General features: G+C 31.9%; 1 protein-coding gene across 1 annotated transcript in view; it reads right to left on the bottom strand.

Moving 5' to 3' along the window:
- Positions 1 to 6,864: 6,864 nt before the first annotated feature.
- LOC131055107 (serine/arginine-rich SC35-like splicing factor SCL28) overlaps positions 6,865 to 17,168 on the bottom strand; it is a 74,955-nt gene continuing 64,651 nt past the window's right edge. Inside the window, exon 3 of the mRNA XM_059216801.1 lies at positions 6,865 to 7,107. Within this exon, the coding sequence (XP_059072784.1) occupies positions 7,035 to 7,107 (73 nt within the window). The 3' untranslated portion in view covers positions 6,865 to 7,034. The remainder of the gene's footprint in view (positions 7,108 to 17,168) is intronic.

Below are 17,168 nucleotides of genomic sequence, written 5' to 3'. Positions count from 1 at the left end.
ATAATGTTCAAATTTTAAGTAAATCTATAAAATAAATTATTTTAAAATTTATTTAAACTTAAAATATAACTACAAAAATTTACTTAAAATTATAATGCTTAAATTTTAAGTAAATCTATAAAATTATAATGTTTAAATTTTAAGTATCATTATAAAACTAATTTTAAGTAAATTTTTATAGTAATTTTTTTTTCATAATTGTTTATTTTAAACATTTTTAAAATTTAATAAACAATTATGGAAAAAAATATTACTATATACAATAGATAAAGTCAACTATGGTTATATTTTAATTAGAGTTAGATTTCAATTAGGGTTATATATATTTTAATTAACGTAAGAGTTCAATTAGGGTTTAATTATGATTCAAGTTGAGATTACCATTATTTGATAAATCTTAGCGTTAGGGTCAATTTTAGGGTCAAATAGAATTAGAGTTACCATAAATCTATAAAAATATAACTCTAATTTTAATCAAATTTTTATGGTAACTTTAATCCTATTTGAACCATAAAATTGACATACCCTTAAGATTTACTTTATCTATTGTATATAGTAATATTTTTTCCATGATTGTTTATTAAATTTCAAAGATGTTATAAAAACAAACAATTATGAAAAAAAAATTACTATAAAAATTTACTTAAAATTTAAGTATTATAAGTTAAAGTAAATTTTAAAATTATTTCTTTAATAAGTTTCCTTAAAATTTAAACATTATAATTTAATAAAACTATTAAATAAGTAATATTATAACAATAAAAAATTATATATAATTATAACATATGAAAAATATTCTATATCATATTTATCAAAAAAATATAACAATAAAAAAAAATTATATACACATTTAAAAATTCACATATTAAAAACAAATAACATAATAATATTATAATTAACTATAAATTTATTATATTTATTATTTCACAAATATAACTTAAAAAATAGAAAAAATATAATAAATAAAAAATTATGAAAAAAATATTAAAATAAATTATTTCAATTTTTAAAATATAATCAAACATAAAAGAAAACACATAGCTTATTATTTAAAAACTTTAAATATATTATTAATTATTAATTTATTATTTTACAAATATAACCAAAAAAATAAAAAAATAATAAATAAATATATATATAAAAATATTAAAATAAATTATTTCAATTTAAAAATATAATCATACATTTTAAAAAAAAGACTTTCCTCCACCCCCACGAACTTGTCAAAAAAAATGAGAAAATGTCTGAAAAGGACTATTATTATTTTATTTATTTTTAATATGAATTTTTAAATTTGTATATAATGTATTATTTAATATGTTTTTGATAAATATGATATAGAATTTTTTTCATATGTTATTTTCTTATTGTTATATAAATATGCATAATTTTTTAATTTAATTATATATAATTTTTATTGTTATAATATTATTATTTAATATATTTATTAAATTCTAATGTTTAAATTTTTAAAGAATCTTATTAAAGAAATAATTTTAAAATTTACTTTAACTTATAATATTATTACAAAAATTTACTTAAAATTATAATGCTTAAATTTTAAGTAAATCTATATTAAGATTAAAGTTAGAGTAATATTTTTATAGATTTACATAAAACTTAAACATTATAATTTTTATGGTAACTCTAATTCTATTTGAACCCTAAAATTGACCCTAACCCTAATATTTATCAAACAAGAGCTGTGAGACAGCATAAGTCCTTGCCTTTAGCTAAAAACATGCTAGCAATGCAGTGAAGTGTTGAGAACAATTAAGTAGTATAAAGTTACTTTGAGCATGTAAAAAATTATAAAAATAAACAATACTATATATGAAAAGGCAACGACTTTTCTCATTTTACTGATTGCAGGAATCTTTGTTATAAAATATATATTTCAAGTACACAGAGAGATGATAAATTTTATAAATTTGGGTGAGCTTTTATTTGAAATAGTAGGAACTTTTTTCTCTTCATATAATGTAATTTGAAAAACAATTTGGAAAGTATGGTGTCTAATACTATGCGTGTTCTGAATGTAACTGAACAATGCACAAAATTTGCATTTACAAAAAGTAAGCATAATATTGAATGTTTGTTGTGAGAGACAGTTAACTGGTTATTTACAAAACAAAAATAATATAGATGTTGCTTTGAATATTATTGGTATATCCAGCTGTCAAGTAGTGGAAGAAACTGAATTTTGATTGTTTTCATCTTCTTTTTTGCGAACCTGCAAAACTAAGAAAATTGAAATGTTATTTATAGAAGTTTGAGAGTAGTTGAAATTTGGAACAATTTTGTATCATATAAACAAATTTAAGAATATGGAAAAGAAGACGAAATGCAACATGTGCACACTTCATAGACAAATTTTTACCAAAAAAAACAAAGAGCCGAATTTTGTCAAAGTTGTTGAGGATGCTACTTTCAATAGCAAGTTATGAAAATTAATATTTATCATTATAAAAAAGATTGATAAACACTTGCTTCCATAAAAAGTCATTATGAGGAGACTATAGCTATGCGTGGGTTCTTCTCTTAACCCCACTTCATTCATCCCATGGAAATAAATATTATTCAATCGATTTTAATGTTACAAGTGGCATTCAAATGTTTGGCACACAATTATATTCACACTCAAATATTATGCGTTTCTTATATCCATGCTTATGATTCTACTGGACTTTTTATTAATAAGCAGCATACTTAATACGCACTTTTGAACAACACTTGCAATTTCTGAAACTGAATATCAAACCCTGTTAGACCAATTACAAGCAAACTGTTTGACGGAATACTGAGAGGGATTAGTGGCAAACCTAGGAAAAATTCGTAGGGGTTTTTACAGGTTCGTCCCAAGTCAACTATTTGTAAAGCTTGCAGGCAGGTTTTTCAAAGCCATCTTGTTTTCAATTATCATGGAGCTGTCATCCTTTGTGACACTATTTTTTCCTCTATATATCAATGAAATTGAAAGCGATAGGACAAATTTTTTTCCACATACACCTTATTTCCAGTATATAATTATTTTTGTTTAAATTAAAATGAATAGAAATGAATTTTGAATATATGTATGCTTTTTTTTCTTATATGGTTCTTATTCAATGTTGATATTACTTCTCTGAGCGTGTTTAATATTGGTTCTTGTACTTTGTCTTGATAATAAAATATGTAATTCTCAGTAGATGGACAATTTAGATTATCTACTTTGAAACTTGAAATTGTGTACATGCATTGATGATAAATATCATATTCCGATGCTGGAGTCCACAAATTATGTGGAGTAGCTGTGGTTGATGAATATTGAAGTCTTTGAGAGAACCTTGAGGATATTACAGCTCATTTATTGGATCTATATTACAAACTCTTGACTGTGCTGATGGCTTTGAAGATCAATCTGGAAGTGTTTGGGTTTATCATAAGTCCATAAATATTGTCTTCCCAAAATGTTAAAATCCCAGTACTCAGAGAAAAATAGTTAATTGGTCTTAAATATATATTTCAATTTCATGGCTTTCTATTAATGAATAGTAAGGGAAGAGAATCAGACAGGAATTTAAGAGGTTAAATGAGATGAGTTAAGAGAGATGTTGAGAGATGTTAAGAGAAGTGTAGAGACAAATTAGCTACACATTGCCAAAGTAATGAGTGTTGACAACATATATTTACAAGTTGCAGCTAAAATTAAGGTGTTTTAGCTTTGAAAGTGGAGAAATACGATGGTTACAATGCAAGAGCTATTAATGGAAGATAATATCGATTAGTACTAAATGTATATACCCTGCAACTATCGATGAGGAATTTCAGGCATTATTCTTACTTGAACTTTTAAATTGTATTATTCTGAGGTTTGTCATCTGGTTGATGGAGTCCATTTTCATGTGCTTGTTCCAGAAAAGGAGGGGTAGATAATGAAACAAATAGTTATAAATTAAGTTAAATTAAATTACTTTTGTTATTAGTTGTAATTTCATATAAAGACATAAAAATTAAAACAAATTTCAGACTTAAATCTAAATTAAAATGAAACCTACTAAAATGAAAAGAAAAATTGATTTGTAATTTTATCGTTTATTTATTTCAATTTATATATACTTAATAATAATCACTAATATTATTAAATTTATATATAGTATTTTTTATTTATTTTAATTATTAATTATAATTTTTTTAAAAGATATAAATAATTATAATAACTTTTAGATTTCAATATAAATTAAATGAAGCTTTTTACTAAGATAAAAAAATCAATTTATATAATAAAATGTTCTCTGCATGTGAGATCTAGAAAGGAATTCTGCATGTTCTGAACTCAACTAAAACTTCTAATAAAATTGAACATAAATTTCTAAAAATAAAACTGAAGCAAAATAGATGCAAGTCCCTAGTTTTGGACATGAACAATCTCTTGAAAATGTTGAAAATATACAAGTGTTGAAACTTTGGAACAAATAATGATCCTCTCTGCTAGAAAAATAGCACAAGCCTAACTAATAAATACAAATGTAACTCTAATCTGAATTGGAAAACTAAAATAAAATACACAAGCTACATGTTATAAATGTGTTAAACCTGATGAACATAGGCTCAAAGAAATTAATCATAAGCTCTCAAGAAGAAGTTTTTAGGGATAATAATAACTATTAAATATTCACAAAAAAATATTCCTAACTAAACTATATTGGTAACATTTAGGTAGCAGGAAGTCCTTTCTTCATATGACACAGGTATTGTCTATGAGATGCATATAGTGTCAGAATTTATTTGATTGGACCAATGATTCCTTTGTGTCAAAATGCTGTCATAAGGCAATCATCATTGTACATTCAGTTTATACGATATTTGGGAGTCAAGCAACACAGGAAAACATGAAGTTATTCAATACTTTTCTAACATTTCTCTTATTATTTTCAATGCCCCTATGTTGATACATCAACGTAATTAAAAACCTAATACAATTGAGTAGCATTGAGAAAAGAAACATTTGGCTTGCATGTAAAATGAAAAAAAGAACATTTAGTGAGATGAAACTCATAAATTTTGATAAGAATATTGAGTGGAAAGACCTATCGGTAAATATTGTCTGCCAGACAAAAGGCGAGTGTTGTGTGAATTGGAATTGGTGTAATTAGTAGTAAGCTCTGATGAGGAATTGAGTTTCTTTTGTATTGATTTAATCCGAATGGAAATTTGGTAATTGAGCTTTAATATAGGAATTGGTTTACTTTTGTTTTGGTTGATTTGGGATTTGGTTTAGGTGTTAATGAGTTTTATATTTGCAATTGTGTTTCTACGTAGTTGATTGCACTGGTGTAGTGGGATTATAATTAAATTGAGAACACTATAAGATGTGTTTTTTTTGTGACGGGTTTTTGGTATCTACGATTTTTAGCGATCATGTCTCAATCACCTGACATGTTTCAGTGTGCAGTTCAGGCAAGTCCTTCAATCTGCATGTCATCACAATGCCCTGGTCTCTCACAATATGTGGTTTGCCCTCTACTAGAGAATATCTGCCCATCCAATCTTTGAAACTGGGCATTGTAATAAGTGCGAGTTAACATCTTACCCTTCAATCTTACTAGTGTACAGTAACTATTGGCTGGGGTGATTCTCCTTGTTACTAAGTGCAATCTCTAAGTCTGCTGAAGAATTTCTGCTCTGCACAACTTTAAACCGAAGCATCCTAATAAGTGTAGGTTATTGTATCTCTTGAGCCTCACCAGTGCAAAATTAATTCTTTGTTGTGGCATTTGTCTATCGATCTCAGTGCAATGGAATCAATGGCCGGCAGGAGCGGAGCCCACTTCAGTGTCAGTTTTTGGACCAATGGCAATGACAATGAACCCAAAATCACCTATGAATGAGCGAATAAGCGATGGCATAATATCATATATAATATACTTATTTCAGCAAGCAGAATGCGAATCAAAGAGGAAATTCAAAGATAGAATAAGTGGATCCCTGTCGGGCAGCTATCGTTTGTCACCAGGAGCAATTGGTGGTAAACTGCAAAATAACCAACTGACCGATAGCTATTATAAATGACCTAACTGCTCCGCTAATTGGAAGGGGGAAAATTGCAGGTTAAAGAAGGGATAAGTGCTAGAATGAAGGGTATTTCATTGCAAGAATGAGAGATAATAATTTGGAGCTTCTGGAGATTTGGTACAGGTCAGGGGAGCACTAACTCATTTTCAGCACCGAATCAGTAGAATTTAGTTGCGTAGCCGAGTCCAAGTGGTTTTATCTAGGAAGGGTTGACGCCCAATGGGATGGCAGTGACTCAAGGAGGGTCATCTATGACGTACCCTGAGTTTTGGGGTAAGGGAGAGGAAAATGTTGAACAGCATTGGTTCCTCTGTGAAGCTATCTAAATCCGCTGGTGAAATTGAAAACCGTTTACGACAGCCGATCTGGAGAATGAAATCTCAAAACTCGAAAGATCTGATTAGTATTAGCTTTTAAATCTCATGATTTAAATTCTGCTGCAAATTGGTCAACAAAACAACTAGAAAAATGAAAAACCCTCGAATATACTTGAAATGAACTAAAAATTTTAGAAAAGACGAAACTTTATCTCACCCAAAGAAAAAACCTCAAAAAAATGGCCAAATCCACAGTTCGAAACCGCTAATGAAAAATAGTATTGTAATCTAAAAGTAACCTAGCCCTAATCGCTATTCCCAGGTCAGGGGCTCAACTGAAAGCTAAATTGGGTGTTCAAAAAACAAGCGGAAAAAATGTGAATGCCAATGAATCAAAATATCATATTAAAAAAGTGCACAAATAGCAGATTTTGACCTCTGGCAAATAAGAACAAATTTACAAATTGCGAAATTTTCAGAAAGACTTGTAACAGTTTTTTACTTACCTATCTAAAAGTTATGTCTTCCCCTCCTCTACAACACCTATTTGCCTTCAATTGAGTCTTATTTCAGGTCGCCACTGCCCTTACTCAAACCAGAAAGCTAGTAATGGAAGTTGAAACAAATGCCATAAACATTAACACTGTCCGACTGTTTTAATGACTATCCTAGTGTTTTTACAATGCCAGCTGCACTCTTTAATGTAAAAATAATGAATCCTTTATCTGTCATGTACCTGCACGGGTAAACAAATATTTTAAAATTTCAATTTGACAGCTGGTTTGCAATATATCTTGTATAATAATAATAGCAAATATTTTCAAAAATAAAATAATAAACCCCAGCAAAAAATGAAACAGCCAATGATTGATCAAAAAATTAATAATTTTTAAAATAGTTTAATAAGAACAAAAATGAAACTTTGATATAAGATTAAATTTTTCAATTTGCACAATTATCAAAGCATACTAATGCTGGAGGTGAAAACATTAGTTCCCTGCTTAAGGCAAGGACTAATAATGGCAATACTAACTTGAATCATAATTAAACCCTAATTGAACTCTTACTTTAATTAAAATATAACCATAGTTGAACTCTAACTCTAATTAAAATATAACCATAGTTGAATTTATCTATTGTATATAGTAATATTTTTTTCATCATTGTTTATTAAATTTCAAATATGTTTTAAAAATATACAATCATGAAAAAAAAAATTACTAAAATTTAAACATTATAATTTAATAGATTTACTTAAAATTTAAGAATTATAATTTTAAGTAATTTTTTGTAGTTATATTTTAAGTTTAAGTAAATTTTAAAATTATTTATTTTATAGATTTGCTTAAAATTTAAACATTATAATTTAATAAATCTATTAAATAAATAATATTATAACAAAAAAAATATTGTATATAATTAAATAAAAATATATACATATTTATACAGCAATAAAAAAATAACATATGAAATTTTTTTATATAATATTTATTAAAAAAATATTAAACAATACATTATATAGACATATTTAAAAATGATAATATAAACATATACAAAACTTCATAAACATATACATTATATAAAAAAAATAAAAAAATGATAATATAAACATATACAAAACTTTATATAAAAATGAACAAATAAAAAAAACATTAAAAAATTGCTCCTTCCTTTTCTCGGCACGGGGTAGTCAGCACAACAGTCAAGGCAACGGGGAGCATTTCCTTTCCCGGGTTAAGGTACAAGTTGTGCAGATCGGTACGGTTTGCTGGGACCGTTTGAGTAGATGGTGATGATGGCATGGAGGGATGGGGATGAGAAGACATGACATGGACGGGCCATTTTGTCCGCTGCGTAGCCATTGCCCTATTATGACATACACATGACCTTCACATTGTGTCAAATTAATGGTGGAGTGTGTCACTAACGCTATGTTCAAAGTCTAATCTAATAGTCACAAATTATTTCAATATCATATTTAGAAACGAAACTTAAAGTTCCTACAATTTTGCACTTCCTAGAAGAACACAAATAAATAGGATCATACTACGACCATGAAATTTAACCCAAGGTGGTGGTGAAAAATTCATTTGAAGGGCATTTAAGTCATATTATATGACTTGCTAACAATGTCAAGATTACTATTTATAATCATAATTACATTATTACTATGATTAAATGACATTCAAATTTTTAATTTTATTATTATTGCTAGCGATATCATTTTATATATATGTGGGTGATAAGGCAGATTACATTGGATTAATAAAATTAATGAAAAGCTAAGATAAATTTAGCTAAGACAATTAATTCTTATATTTAAAATGTACTCGATTCACCTTGAATAATATGACGGCATTCAATAAAATATTTCTTCCCCTCTTCCTTTGTTGTATTATTTATTTATTAATAAAGATTCTATTTATTTTACGTTTTAGTTTAAGATGTGTTTTTTTTTTAAAAATGTAAATGGATTTTGTTTTTAATATTTATTATTAACTAATATAAATAAAATGAGTAAAGTGTGTGATAGGCTATAGGGCACATTTTACATCATATTTTAGGGTTTTGCTTTCATAAATGTTGTATTTCAATTTCCAAAGTCATTCATTGGGCCTTGATTATCAAGATGGATATGAGTTGCTCTAGTGAAATTTTTCTTGTTAAAATTTTTAGTTAGATTAATAAAAAATAAAGTTTTTGTAACGTCTAAATATTATTTATAAATTTTAATTTAATAATGAAACAAATATTATTTAAATCATTGTATTTTTTTTATGGACATGAGTATTTCCTTTTTAAAGTTAATTTTTCATATGTTTAAAAACTAACTTTGTTAGAACTCATAAATGTAATTGTGTTTTAGTATCTGATAAATTAATTTAATAATTTATTTTTAATTTTATTTATTTTCATTTAATTATTTTATATATATTAAATATACTAATATAATTGTTCTCCCTCGTTAATGGGGCTAGGAAGGTTGATCTTCTTGCTAACCCTAGAATTGGCGTTCAATAGATACCTCCTGAACCAGGATGGATAAAAGTTAACTTTGATGGAGCTTCAGTAGGCAATCCAAGACCATGTGGCACATGTTGTGTGGCTATTGACCATGAAGGAAGAATATTGGGGGAGAAGTCTGAATCAGTAGGGATGGGCACCAATAACTTGGCAGAATTTAAGGCAGCCCTGCTCGACCTTGAATTGGGCCTAGTTCTAAATGCGAAGAAAGTGCTTCTGGAGGGAGATTCCTTAATCACCATCAACACCATCTACCAAAACACCACCCCAATTTGGAGACTCAAGAGATGGTTGGCACCAGTCAGAGCATTGATAGAAAGATTCGTGGATTTCAAGGTCACACACGTGTATAGAGAAGGGAACATATTGGTAGATGAAATATCCAAGAAAGCTGCAAATAGGTTATAGGGGTAGCATTGGGAGGTTGAAAATGAAAAATGAGCGATTAGTAAGTGACTTGATTGATGGGACATAAGGAATCATGAATGAGAGTGCCTTGGTAAATGTTAGGGCAAAGGAATTAAGGCAAGTACAGTGGCATGCATGACAAGTGCCAAGAGTAAAAATGGGGCATGCAATTTGGCTTCAAATTTCTTATCACCACTACCGATAATACGAAATTAGGAGGAAATGTGCATGACAACTTGGCTAAAAATATCCTAAGGTTTGTGCTAGATTGGGAATGATCATGCCAGATGACAGATATAATCAACCTGAAATGCCTTGTGTTGTCATGATGACGACATTAGATGGACGATGATAAAAGAGTGAGGGAGGTGACATTTGTGTTCTCTTGGTGTGTCATTTTCTACTAGCGACAAAAAGAGGAAATGGACACACCAATATTGCTTGAGTCAACTAAGTGGCATATGTCTTTCTTGGGGGAGGTGAAGTTGATAAAAGGTTGATGGCTATACTCACCATATTCATCTAGTCATTCATGCGGTGAAGGCCATCTCGAGGAAGAAATTCCTATTGGATTTTCATTGCCATAGGGTAAATACTAATGTGTCTGCCATGTTTTTAGCGGTGGTGTTGACTACAGGCGAGTTGAAGGTTGGGGCCAAGGTGTTGTGTTAGAAGGTGTTCAAGCATGCATTCTTAGGAGAGATTGATGTGGTTTTAGGCAATGTGGATGGGAATCTGCATATTTCATTTTCGTAAAATTATTACATGCAGAAAGATTGGGATGGTAAGGTGAGGAAATTCCCCCTTATTCAAACCCTAGAGGAAGACATTCTAGTAGGATACGAGGAGAAGATTGGGAGAATCATTGTGTTTCTGCGAAGGTTGACTGGTATTTTGATGTTCACGGAGGAGGGGTGGGTGAAGCAATACATGAAATTGGAGGGTTTGTTGAAAGAGGATGAAGTGGAACCAAATGTGAACCTAGATTTTGGTACTCTCATCCAGGAGGAGGAATGTGTAGAGAATGACATGTGTGATCCTCTAGAGATGGTGAACACTACAACCCATGATGCATGCAGACTAGAATGCCTTGTGGTGGCCAAAGATTTGGCAATCAAAAAGGCAAGTGAAGAAGAATAACATGGTTTTCCGTGCAAAATCGAGTTTTGGTAGCTTCTTATTTTTGTTGTGTAGTCAATTTATGTATAGCTTAATATTGTTATAAGGTAGAATGTAGATATTGTCACCATTTTGTCTACGGTGTCTCATAATGAAAGTAGATGTTTATACGTGATGCATGAGCATCCCCGATTCTCGACAATCTTGCATCAACCAAAAAAATTTCTTTTCAGTTTGTTTTCTGTTTTGCAGTTTCAGCATTTTCTTGAATTTTCTCATCGGATCTTGCAGAGATGGATTATGCTTTTCAACATGATTATCTTTGTTATTCCTAAACCGCGAAACGTTTGGATCATTTTTGGGAAAGTTATCGCTTTCGGATTCCGAGACAATTTTTTGGCTTAGAACACTGGAACCGCATGGACCTATTTTGCTATTGGTGAGTCTTGCATATCCTTTTCATAGCTTGCAAAGCCCTAGTTCATTGATTCCAATTTTTCCTGGCATGTGGCCGACCTTCCCTTTGATCCGCACTTCATCCTTTGTATTTTTCAGAGGAAAATCTTTGGCGGAGGTCGACCTGGTGGTTTTTCATGTTTGATCTTGTTCTTCGGCATTTAATCCCTCTTGGGCCGACTCAGATACCTCTTGACCATATAAATCAATGTAATTTAGAATCTTAAATTATCAGAGAGAACATACAAGACATATCTTAAGATTTAGAGGTCCGGAGTTGACTAATTATGTAATTGAGCATGTGTGTGGCAAGCCAGTGAGTTGAATCTTGTAACCCAGATGTTACCGGTCATTTGTAAACAGTTTTCATAATCTAATTCATTTAGTTTTGCATTGCCTCCATCATCTTGTCTTGCTTTCGTTGTGTTTACTCTAAATGAAGATTCCCTCAAGTTGATATTTTTGAGGGGAATAAGTGATGAATGCACTGATGCTTTGGATCTTATGGGAGGAGATGACATTACACAGTCTACATGGAATGAAATAGGACAAATTTGTAAGAAGTATTTCAAGTCTACTTCTAAAAAGAACATGCATTTCAAGCCAGGAGTGCCTTCATCAACATCTAGTACTGGAGTTTCTAGAATGGAACTTAGCCATTTGTTGAAGGACTTTAAGGAGGACATCATAAACAATATGGCTACTCAGTTGGATACACTCTCAGCTAAGAAGAAGCATGAGGAAGCTGATGCGTTTCTTGCAGAATTTTGCCCTCATTGTAGACAGCGGAAAAAGGACTGCAGATGTAAAATGGTTGCAAATCTTGAGGTTCCTGAATTCAAGCCAATACAAGGTGAGGATGAGCAAGTTTTCTATGTTGCTCAAAGAAGGCCAAATTTCCAAAGACAAGGTATGCCTCTGGATCCACTTTCTTTTTCTGGTTATAGTGGAAATTCTTATGTACCAAATAATCAATGGCAATCACAATATACTCAAAATTTTGGTAATTAACCAAACTGGTATGGTTCTCAAGGCCAAGGGTAGCATTTTGCTAATCAAATGCCACTGTGGCAGTAGCCATAGGGAAATTGGTATCCACCTTAGGTCCAGGGGAGCCAGTTTCAAGGGAATTGGCAACCTACTCCTCAATGGAGGGGGAGTCAACCATGGACTACCCAATCTTCTGGATATCAATAGCCTATTCAGCAGCCACAATTGCCTGCGCTAATGCCTCCCCTTGCAGCCACTGTTGTCCCACCTAAACCAACGCAATTGCCCACTCAGCCAATGGCAAATCCTAATATTAAATCTCAGCAGCAACAACAAGCTTATTCAACTGACCCTAATCAATACCCAACCTATTCTCTATCTATAAGTGATATTCACCTCTGATCCGGGACAACTCTGCCTAATCCATCTCCTCCAGTTATCACTGAGGTACAAGAAGAACAAGAAATTTATAATCCAATAGCCACAATACCTCAGAAGTAGAGATTACCACCATTTCCCTAGAGATTGCAAGAAAAGGAAGTTCTTACAGAACATGAGCAAGGTTTTGATATCATAGATCAACTGAAACATGTATGTGTTAAAATTCCATTGTTGCAAGCAATAAAAGATGTCCCTATATACAATAAGGCACTTAGGGAGGCATGTCTAAAAAAACCTGGCAAGAAGAAGAAGGATCCGCAAACAGTGCATGTGATGGGTCAACTGGCAGATATTATGCTAGGAAAGGTTTCAATTCCTAAATATTTTGATCCTGGTAGTCCTGTTGTGAGTATAGTCATTAATGGCAGCCAGATAAGGAATGTTTTAGTTGATTTAGGGGCAGCCATTAATCTGATGACAAGAGAAGTAATGAAGCATCTTGAAATCAATAGTCTCAGGCCTACACCCACAGTCCTACAGCTTGCTGACAACTCTACAATGCGACCTGATGGTATGATTGAAGATGTGGTTGTTGTTTTGGATTTTTGGAAATACCCTGCAGACTTTATGATTCTGTCTCCAAAGGCAACACTGGGAGGATATCTGGCGATTTTGGGAAGACCTTGGCTTGCCACGATTGATGCATATATTGGATGTAGATCAGGGGATATGACTATTTCAGATGGGAACTCTACAAAAACATTAGCTTTGTATTCTCCTGCACAGCCCCAGTTTGATCAACAACAAGCCATTTGGCCTACTTTGGGAGAAGAATTTGAAGGAGTTGACTCTATTAATCACCTTATGATGACTAATCGAGGGTCATTCATGCAATTACATGATGAAGACTCAATTCTTTATAAAATTATGACAAATGAGTTGAAACAAGAATGACAATTGCAGGAGTTGGTACCAAATATTGCAGATTTAGACTTTCCTACAACCACTGATATATTGCATACTCTGTTGCCATAGGAAGTATGTACTTCTCATTTTTCTGATATATCCCAGATTGATCTTACTATCAAAATAGAAGTTGATTTGAATAAATATTTGAATATCAATAGTGATCTTGCAGATACTCAAAAAGTAGCACTCGTGGACTTGCTTAAATGTCATAAACATGCTTTTGCATGGGATTACAAGGACATGCATGGAATAGATCCAACAGTTTGCACCCACCGTATCTATATAAAAGAAGAATGTTGCCCACTCAAACAGCCACAAAGAAGAATCAATCCTGCATTAAAAGAAATAGTTAAAGAGGAATTGCAGAAGTTGTTAAAGGCTGGGTTTATCTATCCTATCTCTGATAGCCAATGGGTATCACCTTCAGTAATAGTTCCTAAGAAAGGAGGAAAATGGAGGGTATGTGTTGATTATAGAGCTTTGAACTTAGCAACAAGAAAAGATCATTTTCCATTGCCATTTGTGGATCAGGTATTAGACTCTTTGGCTGGGAAGAGATACTTTTCATTTCTTGATGGATTCAGTGGTTACAATCAGATTCAGATAGCCCTAGAGGACCAAGAAAAGACAACATTTACTTGTCCTTGGGGCACATATACCTTTTTTGTTCTTCCTTTTGGATTGTGTAGTGCTCCAACCACTTTTCAAAGAGCAGTGATCAATATATTTTTCAGATATTTCTCAAGACATCATGGAAATTTATATGGATGACTTTACAACTTATGGTTCTAAATTTGAAGAAGCATTGGGGAACTTGAAAAAAGTTTTGCAACAACGTGAAGACTATAGTTTGTCATTAAACAGTGAGAAGTGTTTCATAATGATGCAAGAAGGAATAGTCCTTGGTCATCATATCTCTATCAAAGGAATATAGGTTGACCCAGCAAAGATTGAAGTCATTCAGAATATCAATGCACCGGTAAAGCAAAAAGATGTAAGAAGTTTCCTTGGTCATGTTGGATACTATAGAAGGTTTATCAAAGATTTCAGCAAAATTGCAAGTCCCTTGTATTCTCTACTTACCAAGGATATGGAATTTAAATGGACTTCTTCATGCAATGAAGCTTTCTTGAAGCTTAAGCACGCTTTGACCCAAGCACCGGTTCTTAAAGGTCCAAATTGGTTCTTACCATTCCAAATTCATACAGATGCATCTGATTATGCAATAGAAGCAGTCTTAGGACAAAAGATTGATAACTTGGAAAGTGCAACATATTATATTAGCAAGAACTTGCAGGGACCTCAGTTAAATTACACAGTCACTGAAAAGGAAATGTTAGCGGTTATATATGCACTCAACAAATTCAGGCACTATATCATAGGGTATCCCATATTTGTGCATATTGATCATACTACAATCAGATATCTCATGAAAAAGCCTTCAATTACTGGTAGATTAGCTCGTTGGTTATTGTTGATGGAGGAATTTGATATCAAGTTATTGATAAACCAGGAAAGTCCAATGTGGTTGCAGATTATCTTTCAAGACTTCAGTTACAGGAAGATTCTATAGCCATAGATGATGCTTTTCCGGATGAACATCTATTCCTTATACAAGCCCGCACTCCCTGGTATGCTGATATTGCCAACTATTTAGCTATTGCTAAAATGTCACTTCATTTCTCTCCTAAGGAAAGAAGGTTGTTAGTAGAGAAAAGCTTTAACTTCTCATGGATTGTTGATTGTTTGTTTTATACTGGACTTGACCAAGTAATGAGAAGATGTGTAAGAGAAGATGAAACATATGATATCTTGCATGCATGTCATGATGAGCCGTGTGGAGGACATTTTGCTGCTAAAAGAACAACACTCAAAATACTGAATAGAGGATACTATTGGGCCACATTATATAAGGATGCAACACAATATACAAGAAAATGTGACATATGTCAGCGCATGGGGAGACCTACTAAATCTGATGAGATGCCATTGTATCCACAAATATTAGTTGCACCGTTTGATAAATGAGGATAAGATTTTGTTGGCCCAATTGATCCACCTTCTAATGACAAATCCTACATTTTATTATGTACAGATTATGTAACCAAATGGGTGGAGGCTCGCGCCATGACACATGCAAGAGATAATAACGTGGTTGAATTTCTTTATGAGGAGATATTTACAAGATATGGAGTACCAAGGGAAATTGTATCAGACCAAGGCCCACAATTTACTTCAACATTGATTGCAGCCTTGGTCAATGAATACAATATAAGGCACATAAAATCTACCCCATATCATCCACAAGCTAATGGACAGGTAGAGGTTACAAATAGGGAGCTTGAGGCTATTCTTACCAAGACAGTAGTTGTTCATAAAAAAGACTAGTCTCATAGGCTTTCAGAAGCAATCTGGGCATACAGAACAACTTGGAAGACACCAATTGGTTTTACACCTTTTGAGATGGTGTACGGAAAAGCAGCAATGATGCCTATTGAGTTTGAGCATAAAACTCTGAGGACAACTTTGCAATTAAATATGACACTTTCTTAAGCACAAAAAGAATGTATTCGGCAATTGAATGCTTTGGATGAATGGAGAAAAATGGTTGTCCAGAGGGCAAAGTAGCATGATAAATATATCAAAGAGAAAAATTTCAAAGCCGGTGACTGGGAAATATTGTATGACTCTAGATATAAAGATACTGTGGGAAAGCTGCAAACCAGATGGTTAGGTCCATATGAGATAGAGGAACTTTTCAACAATGGAGTTGTTCATTTGACCATAATTGATCCAGTTTGGTTTAAGCTTTTGGTAAATGGTCACCGATTGCATCTTTATCATAAGTCGGCCAACAAAGAGGAGTTCCTGCAACAATTTGCTAAAAAAGATCAAACACAAGTTTCTGCAGCAACTGATCAAGTTTCTGCAGCCACTGATCAAGTTCCTTCAACAATTGAGCAAAGTAATGGAGGTAAGGTTCCTACAGCCACTATGATGAACATGCTTGCCACTTCATAATTCTCCTCGTGTCATTTCACAAAAATATTTCCATGTCTTATGGAAATATTATTCTCCATAAATAAACTTTCCATCCACGTCATCCCATCTCATTTCCTTATCTGTCATTTCATTTCATTTTGCCTTTCTTTTCGTATGACTGCAGGTATGTACATATTTTATTTTATTTTAATTAAGCATTTATGATTTCATTATGATTATTGCCTTTCTTAAATTTGCGTACACTTCCCTAAATCCTTTCAGCCTGTGTGGACACATGCCAAAGTAAGCTGGGGGGGTGTTTTATGGTTCGGTTTCCAAAATTAGTAATTAATCATCCTTTTTGGTACCTTGATTTGATTGTTTGCCATCATTTCTTTAACAAGATATTCTTTGGCATAAGAAAGAAATGAACTCTGCCACCAAATTTGGAAATAGGAAAGGAAGTTT

The sequence above is a fragment of the Cryptomeria japonica genome, chromosome 2 (genome assembly GCF_030272615.1).
Source record: "Cryptomeria japonica chromosome 2, Sugi_1.0, whole genome shotgun sequence".
NCBI lineage: Eukaryota > Viridiplantae > Streptophyta > Pinopsida > Cupressales > Cupressaceae > Cryptomeria > Cryptomeria japonica.
This window is presented reverse-complemented; position numbering and strand designations above follow the sequence as displayed.